The following is a 12,867-nucleotide window of genomic DNA, read 5'->3' as shown; positions in this document are numbered from 1 at the left end:
TGGAGCATGAGTGTTACTCAGAGTAAAAGCAGCAAACTCCTGGGAAATGTTATCTCAGTTCTAGTTCTACCTAGTTCCAGACTACTTCTACCAAAAATACTTACTTATTTTACAGCATCAGCTGCTGTATCACTACAAGTCATCTTTTTCAATGTATGAGGGCAATGGGGATAAATATGCAGCAAATACTGACCACATTTCTAAGCACATTAGCCTTGACTCAACAGAAAGATGACAAGACACTCCAGCAGGCACTGAGAATTGGAGGAACTACTACAGTCCAAAAAGACAACACATCTTTTTATTGGCAGCTATTGAAGAAATGCAATAGATTTTTTTATTTTTATTTTTAAAACAGTAAAGACCTACTATTATACATGGACTTTATTTTTCTCTTGCAGCTCTAAATGACCAAGTTGCTTATGAGCGCTATCTGTTCATAAACTGCCAAATGATATCAGGGAAAATTGCCAACATTACTAAAGAGGAAGGAGAATGATGGGCTTTATTGTTGCTTGGAGTGGAAGAGGAAATCAGCAGACACTCATGAAAAGGAGGAGAAAGAATAAGGCACTTTGCAATTGCATATTCCCCTATGACAGAATACCAGAGACAGTATATGCTGTGAAAACAGCATGCTGCAAAACAATACTGCAATGAGAATGAGTCAACTTGGTCTTCAAATGAACAACAATCTAAGGGCTAGTGTTGTGGGCTTATGTTCTTTTCTGTTGAAGTTACTCCTTCTCTGAGAATCATCAGGAGATAAAGGAACTGGAGGAATACAGAGGCAAAAGCTCTGTAAAATGTTCTTTAATAATCCGTAAATGGAAAGCTCTACAACAAATGTCCTTCAACTACAGAAAATGGGAGAGTGTTCTTGGCTTCTCATTATATTGCTGCAGTGCCTCATTTTATCACTTTTCCCTAAGCATGTGCTGATGGCCACCGTCAAAGATAGGATGCTGGGCCAGGAGATTCTTCAGTTTGACTCAGATGAGTCTTCAAATTGGTCAGGGCCGAAGAGAAAGAAGATTCTGCTATATATAAGTCAAGAGTCTGGGTAGGCATACAAACACAAGTGCACAATTCATGTTTTTCAAGGTCTCAATACTTAATGCATTCAGAGAAAAGATCCCACAGAATGGAGGACAATCTAATCTCAGCAGGTTTTATCACAGAACATGAAATCCAGTTTTGGAAACAAGTCCACCAGCCAGAGCAATGATAAGCTGCAATGATATATGTATAACACCACATTCTTAATAATGTCAAAGTTTTGCAATTGTGTGACAAAGGCTTCAAGTTTTTGTAGACATTATATGACAAAGAACTTTTGCTTTCTGGACTAGTTTTACATTCATTTTTCTCTTAAAAAAAAAAAAAAAAAAAAAAAAAAGGTAATTATTTAAGAATTTTTGGAAAATTATACCAGAATACATTTAACTGCTTAGAAGCGGAGAGGAAAGTTGGAGAGAAGAGAATTAAATTCCCTTTTATTTCACCCAGTACATTTGTCTGTATGGAAAAAACTAAAGAGTAAAGGGAAAAGATCTTTTGCACCTCTGGTTCCCTAATACTTTTCTCAGTGACAGAAGGAACGATAATAGCTTTTTTTTAAGCTATTAAAAGTTTTTTTAAGCTATGAGGCTCAGAAGACTGTTTCTATAGTCTTTTCCCAGTCTCAGTGACTTAAAAAGACATGCAACACTCTGCTCCTACCACCACTTCCCTTGCTCTGGCTCCTTCCACTTACCACTGCCTTCTCCTCACCACAAGACTATCGACATGCAGGTCCTCTACCTGGGTAGTTAGAGTAGCGCTAACAGCAGTTACACGCTTGTTTTCAACCAGAATCAGACTCACCTCAGCATCATTGTCCATCTACAGATACTTAAACAATACATGTCAGTATTCTAGCTTGAATAGTTCTTTGGAGTTATTCTATCATATATTAATCATCATTTTAATGCTATGACCCAAATTTCCAAAATTTGTATCAAATGCTAATGATAGGAATCACTCCACCACACTGCAACAAATGAGGGCTCTTTGTACCAACTTCTCAGCCATTCTGTGCTTCTGCAAAGTGCCATTAATGTATTCAGTAATTCCAACTTTTGTTGACCTTACAGACAGCACTTTGCAAAGGATAGTGCTTCCTAAAATTGTTAGCCTTTTTTGTACGACAAAGAGCAGAAGGTATTCAATTACAGTGAGTTTTTTGAATACACAGACAGGATATACATGGGATATACATGTATACATGTATACAACAGGGATATATGCATGTATATGGATGATTTGTATAGATTGACTTATAGTAGAAAACCACATTAGATATCTAGTTCATTTATTAGTGATAGCTGAAAAAAAGGATCATTAACACTGCAGTAGAAACTGCACATTGTGATTATGGAATAATAATTTTTAAAAAATCTAATTTTTAAGTTTTGTGTCTCAACAAGAACTTGTAACTCATTCATTGTATGACAGATTAAATCAATGAAAAAGATAAACAGAAATAGATCTGTGCTGTTATTTCTATTGCATTACCAATAATAAGTGACAAGAAATATTCTGAACAAAGGCAAAGGCTTGTTAAACTTGTACTATAATTTGTATTATGTTCATCATAAAGTCAGAATTTATCACACTGTTAAGCTAAAAATGGAAAAGGAAAATGTTGCTACATATATAAATAATTTTAAAAATTGAAATAGAGGATGTTATTTTTAAAACAGAATTTTATTTGGAAGACTCATGTTGCCACCTCAGATTTATTTCTTACTGTATTTTACACTAGAATCTTGCAAAAAGCAACCAGTAGGTGGAGCAGACAACATAATTTATCACTTGATAATTTGACTTTATTTCATAATTATGTTCCCACAATTATGTAGGAGAAATTTTCTTCAAACAAAAGAAACCCATGTGAGTCAGATATTTCTTGGCTAGTTACTGGAGCTACTCACATATATAGCAAACTGATTAAAATCTCAACATTTTATAACCATGAAGTTTTAGATCTCATACTTTATTTCTCCAGACATTATTTGGCAACCAACTTAGTTTAAATCAAATAAAAATTTCATTTCTTTTTTTTTCAAGCCAACTCTTACACCTGTAAAGAGCATTACATTTTTGTTGTATGGGTATTGCTGGAAATACAGGAGAAAAACAAAAACAAAAACAAAACAAACAAACAAACAAAAAAAAACCTGTTACTTAGTAAAGCCAAAAAGACAATTTTTTGTGTTTGGAAGCTGGCAGGGTACATAGAAAATTCTACTTTCACAGAAAGACAAACAGTAATTCTATGGCAGCAAATTAATATTATTACTGTTAGTAATTATTGATTATGCAAGTAGCCAAACTTGTTTAGCTTTGTTTTCTTTAAAATTTTTTGCTAAAATAATTATTTAATTCAAATGAACAGAGTATGTGTAGTAAAATGCTTGTGTAAATACAGTGTATTTGTAATAGGAAATAGCCATATTTTGTTAAGTTTCCATGGCAAAATAAATTCAGTTGTTTGCAAAAAATATAGGAATATTGTAAAGTGTAGTATAATAGTTTACTCTTTTTATAAATAAATCATTTCCCTTAATGTCACTGTTTCATAGCAATGGAATTCAGTACACACACACACAGAAGAAAGAAAGAAAAATTTAAAAAGTAAAAAAGAAGGTAAAAAAAAAGTGAAGAACTGTAAATAAAACAACTTAAATGTAGGTATGCCTATATAATATTTTGTAGCAAGATCAAACTCCTTTTGCTTGAGATTAAAGTGTGCACACACTTATTCTGCTCATATTTGGAGCTGACTTGAAGCTGTGTAATTGCTTTAATTCTACAGCTAATATACCATGCCTCTCAACAGGGCTAATTAGTTTGGGTTCAGCCCCATGTTATAATTCCAGTTTTGTTTGGAAAGTAATCAAAGCAAGCTCGTATCTTTCTAATAAGACTATGTGTATTAACCTATACAATAACTATGTGTACCTGGTAACAATAACAGCAAATAATGCATACTATTTTTTTATTTTTATTTTTTTTACTTTATAAAGGTAACAGTTTCTGGAAGAAATACATGTAAATGTCTCAATAGGAAGCTAACATAAGAAAACAAAAAAAATAACATGCTGGCTTCATCATAGGCCATGCTTTTATGTAAGTACTCTAAACCCCTGTATATTTATGACACCAGCATTTGTAAGATTTACTTTTGGAAATGTAAAGTAATGCTATAAATTAGAAATTGGCACAGCCTTATATATGTATTTATAATCTGTGGAATAAGAAGAGAAAATTTTGCATTCAATAAAGGATTCATAAATTTTAAAGACAGAAGGGATCTCTGTATTGTCTGCTACATCATGCAGTGCTACATGCTTGATCATCTCCCTGCTTAACCTGTAACATATTTCTGAGTTGAGTTTGTAGGCTTCAGCTTGTAAGGAATAGAAATTGACACAACTTTCTTTACTAAAATTGAGGAGCAATAACTTCTTAATTCCTTTCTTTCCATAAGTAAACACACTTTTCTCCATGCTTGTAGTAAAATAAAAAGATTCACAACTATAGGATATATTTGAAACTATTATTGCAAATATAGATTTTTTTATTGCTCTCCGTATAACTTGCCTGAATATCTGTAGCCTTGATCCCTGAAATGGCTCAGCTCCATCACTATGGAAACTTTAGCAGATCATCTGCACAACTAATTGGGCTTTAGTTAATACGACTCTACAATAAATCCAGTTCATCACTCTCCTCTTTTCATTTACTATGTCCTCTGCTTAAAAATGATATTGTTTCCTTTACTCACTCAGAAGTGTTGACTTTTGCTGCCTGGTTGTACTGATACAATGAATGGACCTTGCTCGGTAATCCAGTTAACTGTCCTCTGAAGACAGCAAGATGCAGTTGTAGTTAGGTCAGAACAGCAGGGATATTGAGAGCAAAATGCCAGGAGCAGACCATCAAAACAGTAAATTCTGCACCAAAATAATTTGCCCTCTATCTTAGGAAGATATCAAATTCTATGACTATATAGAATTGTGGAATACATAGCTTGATTACAATTATTACTTACTTCATATATATGTATGCTGTTTTTCAGGTTTTTTGTAAGTGTTCCTTTAATTTACATTCATTCATGTTTTAAAGTACTAGCTTAGAAAAAAGATGGTTCTTGGAGCATAGTTCTGTGATAAAGGAAAAATTTCTGTGGGCTCCAAGTCATACACACAAAATATCTTAGCAGGCAAAACCAAGTATACTTTTGTTGTGAAAAATACTGTTAATTAAATTCTAATTCTGCAAAATTGAGACCCAAATTCATCAGATCATCATAGTTACTGATGCCTGCTACTGCAGTCCTCCAGGTGGATGGCTGAAATATGGGCCTGCTTGCTATTCCTTAACAATGCATTACAGTTTGCTAAGCCAGTATTATCAGAAGTGAACTAAGTTTACTACAATTTTGTTAGATCACAAGTCTTCCAATGTCTCTAACAACCTACTTTTTCTGCTCCAGGTAAATATATTGATGTTTACTTATTTGGTTTACATAAATTGCTCATACATAATTTCAGCTACTAACAAACTCCCTTGACAAAAGCCTATTCAGAAAACTTTTTATTTACTAGTATTTTAATGGGCTTTTTTTTTTTATTCAAATAAAATTACTTTTGTTTCAAATAAAATTACTTAAATTTTATTTACAAGTTCTTTTTTAGTGACTGATATTCAGTCAGTGCAACAATATTTCTATTAATGTATAGAGTACAAATGATTCCCAAACAGAGGAAAAGATTAATTTTTTTGGCAGTAACTAACATCGTATTTTCCTGCTTTAACATTTCTTACACACAGATTATAATTAATTAGATATGAAAAGCAAGAAGAGTAGGAATCAACAAAAGACCACAAGTATTTAGTTCATACCAGCATACCATGATTTCCCATTGTTCCTTATTCATATGAAGAACAACCAATTACCAAACACTTATGGATACAAAATCTTTTTTTACAAAAGTTTGCAAAAAGGGGACTAATAATAAAAGGAAAAACCACAAGCATTACCAATCATATTAATTTTGTATAAGATACATATACTGCCATGGTCACCTGTCTGCAAAGCAGCTTACATAAGAAATCTTGAAAAATATATCACTTTTATCAATACAAAACAAATTAATCAGTAAATATTTAAAATTTATGAGGCATTTCTATGTAAAAACAATCATTCTAAATAAGCTGATTCAGGCAGTTCTAGGAAAAGCTTTCACTGAAAAACTGCATTTACAATCTATCTTAAAAACAAGCAGAAGACAGCACTAGTCCCAGCATTAGCTCAATTAAAAAAGGAGGGGGGGGGGGAATGAAATCCCTTCTCAGCTTAATAACTTGTTAGTTCTTGACAAGTGCAACAACACAACAATAAGCCAGTCAAAATGAGTTTTTAAAGCGAGGTTATGCCCTTCGTGTTGTGTTATCACAGTGGCAGATCAAACTGCTGACTTGGACTCTTTCTGCCAGCAGTGCTGATGCTGCCTCTATGAAGCTGCTGTCATGGAATAGTCATGGTACCTGCTCTTGCCTACAGAAAAGCACTAAATTGAACTCGAAGTAGTGTCTTTGTGATACCTTTTCAACAAGTCATGTCCCATTCAGCCTGCTAGTTTATCTTTGTCAGGCTGGGGGCCCAAGTGGTTTGCATGAGCTGTCAGGGACAGGTATACCAACCTGCTCAGTACTAAGGAGGTAATGCATCTTTCGAGCTTGGTATTTCTTTTCCTTTTCTTTCTTTTCCTGGTCCTTCTTTTTCCTTTCATTTTCATTCATTTCTGCGTACTCTTGGAGTTCATTCCTGTAACAAAATAACTCTGCTAATTATATGCCAATAATAAAAGACCTGATCATGTTTTATTTTACTTTAACCCTTTTATAGCTTCATAGCTTTCGGCTATTATCTATTAGCAGTATACTGACACTACTGGAATGGAAAATTACAGTTCATTCAGTTCCACAGCAGCGTGGATGTAACTGTCAAGAAATAGAATTAAAATGCTAAAACTCTAAACTGTATATTAGTTCATGTAATTTAGTTATTATTTTGAAGATTATGTCAATTTGTATTTTAATAGTTTGATAAACTTGCATTTATATATGTCTTTTTGTTGTTATTTTTAAGAGTCATTTTAGTTTGAATTTTTCTAACAGAAGTTATTTTAATTTAGCAATGTTCCTTGAAAAAGTATCAAAATAAAAGTTGTTCACTTGTGTTTTGGTTAGTGCTTTGTGACATTTCCTTCTTATCTGCAAACAGGAGAGACGTTATGGCCTGAAAAAGGATAGCAGACATGGTGATAGTTGATATTCACTCCTGGGCCTTTTGGCCTTTTGTGAGTACATGCAGTTGGAGAAGAACTGGATGTAAACTTTTTGTGCATGCTATGTCCTTAAGAGGAGTTTCCATAGCATTAGGTTTCTTGCACAGGTCAATTTCTACTCTGCTCTGATAGCAATGGTACAGGACACCACAAGAGACAACATAACTGCCTCAGAATACAGTGCATGGGAGAGGTTTACAAACACATAGTGCCATCAAAAAGATGGGTCTCTCTTCAATAAGGGATTCACAGGATCTGTGAATCACAGATCACAGGAAATGATTTCATTGTACAAAAAATAAGGAATTGTAGCTAATCCCAGTTCCAAAGAATGGAGATTCTAACTGAACATTTTGAAGACAAGTGGTCATGGATTCCCCCTCAACGCCTTTTTTCATAGAAACAAAATTTTGTGCTATTTGCGTAGTGCACAGGTATGAAATTCTATTACCCAGTTCCAAAAGGCCAGTTTGATTACCATTTGTTATTTTTGTTATTACGAAATAGATAGTTCAAATTAACCTTTGTGCCAAAGACACCAAGAATATTCAGTCAAGCATTTAGATTGTTTAAAAGTTAATTAGGTGAGTAAACTCTAGGCTTTTTTTGTTTGTTTGTATGTTTAGCATGTGAGCATATGATAAAATAAAAAGCAAAGATAAATACACTGATCGCATATCTGGATCATTTAAATATTTCATCAAAACTGAGTATTTAGAGAGGTCCACATTAATGGTCTCACTTGTTCCAATGGATACTAAATAAGATGCTCTAGGATGAAGGTCAAATCCTGTCAAAATATGCATGTGGGTAAGTTTGCTAATGTGAAAGATCCCATTGGAAATTCATATTACTCCTGGAATTGTATTTAAGACTGTGAATCAGACTTATTCTAAATATTTTAATTATTGTAATGTTAAATTAGTTCATCAAAATATGTGAAAGAGCAATACTTGCTTTATAAACATGAAGACTGAAACTGCATTCTTAAAAGCAAGTTGTAATGTAGAATTTATATATATTTTATGCTATATTTCAAGTTTTTATCAACTATAATAAGTAAAATATTAAGTATTTACACATTTTATTTCAATCATACAAGAAAAAAATAGAATAAAAAGGAAATAGCGATTGGAAAACGTACAGGTCTTTCAATCTCTGGAAGTATTTTTTGTTGCAGTTTACTGTTAAAGTCTGCTAATACAATATTTCATACAAGGTTACTTATGAAGCACACTGACGTTTAAAAATCACCATGCTATGCTTTTGCAGCAGTGTAATTTTTTTCCAACATAAGATTAAATTGCAAAATAAATGAATTACTTAGAGTGGCATGGCCCCCATTTTGCCACCCTTCTCTTGAAAATTGCTTATTAATATGAAAAAAGAAGTTGGAAAATAGCCTGTTTTACTTTATGCATAGTGTTTCGGGGCCTCAAAGCCTGCAGAGCCAGACTAGCTGCACATTTTAGATTGTGTTGGCAAGCGGGTACGATGACCTTTCTGACCTGCATCTCAAGGCTATTATTAATCGCTAAGTAACCTGGTAAAGCCAAACAAATTTGTTTCCATTGAAGGGATCTCTATCTGTGTCTGAGAATTTGTGCTGTACCAAACAAACCTCATTAACTGTGTCCATTTTTGACAAAGAACTAGGAGTTGGAGAGATTGGTGACCTTTCTTTGTCCTTAAGGTACAAATTTCAGAGTCACTGCATGTAGGTACATAAGCATTTTTACTTGAAAACTCTTTGCTCTATATCAATCATTCATAAATAAATAGATAAACAGAAAAAGCACATAGTATCAACACTGCTCTTTTATTTTTTGCCACTTTACTTTCAATATCAGAGCATATGATCTGTTTAACATATTTAATACTATTTCTTGTTCTTTTTTGAATACAGGCATCTGTTCAGCTTTACCACTATCTATAGCTGATGAACCGTCTATCAACATATTACTAGAGTTTATTCATGTTCTTGTGTACTCATGCACTTCTTCCAACAGTGAATATGGAAGCTTTGTTATCTAGAATACAATCTATGATGAAATCTTCCAAACAAAAATATTGATAAGAATACATTTGTGTTACAAATGTAATAATAACGGGATGTAAAATGTTTCTCATCATCATTAATACAAATTTACAAAATTATTTTGTATATTTAATATTCAGCATATGCTGAAATTAAATAGAAATCAACCACTGAATAATTTTTTTTTAAAAAAAGGAAATTAAATAGAAAGAATGTCTAAAATACTTGTAGAAGTTCAATACAATTCATGATCCTTTTAGATTGTACTATCATTCAAATCATCATGATCCTTTCTGGATTGTTACACCTTTTCATTAATGCTGTACCCTAACACATTTAAAAGTTTGTGGTTTTTAAGCAGTTACAAGTAATCTTCAACATACTTTTGCAGTCCATACATTTTGTCAGTTGTGCTACAATATATCTATCACACATTATACTGTTCTGTAGAGATGTACAGAATATATGGATGATTCTGTCTTGGGGAAGAGAGCTCTTAAAATGATTCTTGTCTGAGAAGCAACACAAAATAAGAGGTATGTAGTGGTGCAAACATTGCTAGACTGGAAAGAATAAATGTTTTATCATAGATTTATTCTAAAGTTATTTGATATGTCTTATTTATCATACTTTCAAGGATTTCAAAGATTTGAATAGCAGCAACAAAGCCAGAGATTCTAAAAATAGACATGAATCTACTATTTCACTTGTTAGTGGATTAATACCCACACATTATGCATTGTGTAGTAGGTTTCACTGTTACTATACAGAAAAAAAAAAGTGTACAAGAGATATAGACATAAATCTAGACTTTTAAATGGAGTTAATGTTACACCTTCAACATATTTCCCTGCTCAAAGAAAACAAATCCAATTTTCCATTAAAGTCAATTGAAAATTCCATGAAATTAAATGACCTTTGGATTGAAACCTTAAGTTTAGGCCCAGCTTTCTCTTTGTTCACTCAAGTTCAATCAGCGATAGTAAATAATGTTTTCATGGGACCATCTGATATTAGGAATACTGCCTATCATGCATGATCCATAACTTTCTTGTTTGTGGACTCTCAATGCAGTTTGTTTCAGGAAGAACTTTTTATGCTTTGGTGTGAAGGGGGAGAACTGAATACAGAAAAACATTTTGGCCTGCATGATTAAAGCTTCACCAAATTTGTTGAGAGAAAAAGAGTTCTATAAATGCAAAACATGTTTTAGGTTAATTAATAATTTTGTTATTTTCATAAATAATCTGCCTTCTGCATGACTTACAGTTAGAATAGTACTGCTTATTAAACTAACTTACAACTGAAGAAAAAAAAAAAAAGAAAGAGCAATTTATTTTAACACATAATTTTTTCATTATCTTAAAGCTTATCTAAGTATTTTAACAGCACCTACTGCATCTTCCTACAAACTTGGCTTCCCCTACATAACAAGTCTAACCAGTGTTTCTTTCACAGAGATTTCACTGAATACCTTTGTAGAGGAAATATGTGTAAATTTTGACAAATACGATGCTTTATCACAATCTAAAAACTGTTCAGAAGAATATCAACGTTTGTTAGCACAAGTTTACCATGAATTTTCTTGCAAAAAGGGAACATACTGAGTAATATAAAGTGCATTTTCTTTGAAACAGGTAATATTTCTTTCAATTGAAACCAGGCATAGGATCATCAATTCATGTGCTTAAAGACCACAATTAAAAATGATTACATATAAGAAATCTGTGAAGTAGTTATTGATTTGTCAATGATAAAATTATTTGCTTTATATAGTTTGACAATAAAACATTTTCATATGACAAGGTAACTTATTTTTAGTCTGGTACTTCATTATGCAGTAGGCAGCAGTGCAGGTTCCAGCTATGAGATGCAAATTTGGTTGACAGTACTCCTGCTGTCTGTATAAAGGTTAAAAATATACACGTAATATTGTTCCTGGCACTTTTGGAAAGGGCTTGAAGTGATGATTTCAGCAAAATACAGATTTTCATAATTCTACATAGAGTTTCATCATTTTACAAATTCATACTGACCTACATTTATTGAACTTTATTAAACTACTGTGTTCCGTTTGCATTTTCATTGGAATTCTGTGATCCTTTGATTAGATAACCATAAAATAATAATAATAACTAAACAGAAGGGCATCTGAGAAAATCAATAGTTGGTATTGTTTTCTAGAGTACCCAGAAAGAGTACAAAGTTATTGTGATTTTAAATGATTCCTGCAATACAGCAGTAGGCAACCTTAACATAGAAGATGAACTAAATTGATTTTACCTTCCTGATCATGTATCATCCTCCCTGTTCAAAGAGGAACTGAAAATGAAATTAGGGGGACAATACTTTTCATATACCACTGCATGCCACTTGATTTCACATTACATTGGTGTATGCGAGAATAGAATATGACCTGCCATGTTATTATCATTTGACTTTACCTATTTTATTTGGGTAAAAGATGAAGTATATATAGACTTTCCCAGGATGTAAAAGTAGTTTAGAGAGCTTATGCTTTAAAGGCAAAGTTTTAACAGAAAACACGTACTACGTTCTTATGTTAGCCACAGCTTGATCATCCTCCACCTAGATCATTTAAATTAACCTGTTCAGATTTACTGAGCAGAGCAGAGAGGCTCTGCAACCCCCTACTCCTCTCCACCATGGCATATACTACCATGTTACATGACATATTTGCAACTGTGAAGCCTTGCCCAGTGAAATATGTGATAAATCCATTCTTAAAGTATATTATTTGTTCTGAAATATTTGCCATAGTATGTTATTCAAATACCTGAAAATTATACCACTCATTGGCAATGTAATGATAAAAATTGTTCTTTTCTCTGTGAAACACCAAGAGGATTTCACAGTGTATTTGCTCCAAGTGTAACAAAACATAAGTGAAAAAGTTCCAGAAAGTGCTTCTATAATTCATTGTTACTTTGTTAGATAGACATTAGCTAGTATAAAATTAAAAGAGCTACCCCATCAGACTGATTGCAGATATATGCATTAGTTTACATTCAGATTGGGATGCATTTTTAATACAAGGACAGGTATTTGCTTCTTGATAATGATAAAATCCCATCATTTTCAGTAAAAGAAAACTTTTAAAGTCTTCAAAGTAATTATACAATCATTTTGTTGGGAAAAAAAAAAAAATCAATGGTTAGCTCTGTTTTACACAACTTCTTATGCTGAGCCACTCGAATCTTGCAAAAATAATTAAAAAAAAAAAAAAAAGCGCTATTCTGATTAGTATTTTAAAGTTGTGGTTTGTTACAACATAAAGATGCATGCTATTTCCTACTTTTTCCAACACTTTGAATGTTTAAATAAAAGTAAACTAAAAGGTTAGAGAATAGGTTTAACAGCTTGCAAACATCAGGAAACTGATGAACTGTGCAAGAGATTCAGACAAGA

The 12,867-nt window shown here is 32.7% G+C and overlaps 1 protein-coding gene across 1 annotated transcript in view; it reads right to left on the bottom strand.

The window, feature by feature from the left end:
• The window catches only part of SPATA17 (spermatogenesis associated 17), a gene marked incomplete at its 3' end in the record, with an annotated part of 94,971 nt that overhangs the window by 49,346 nt on the left and 32,758 nt on the right, over positions 1-12,867 (bottom strand). The window contains exon 6 of the mRNA XM_084283407.1: positions 6,754-6,877. Coding sequence (XP_084139533.1) covers positions 6,754-6,877 — 124 coding nt within the window. The remainder of the gene's footprint in view (positions 1-6,753; positions 6,878-12,867) is intronic.

This window comes from Netta rufina (genome assembly GCF_964035555.1).
Source record: "Netta rufina genome assembly, chromosome: 3".
NCBI lineage: Eukaryota > Metazoa > Chordata > Aves > Anseriformes > Anatidae > Netta > Netta rufina.
This window is presented reverse-complemented; position numbering and strand designations above follow the sequence as displayed.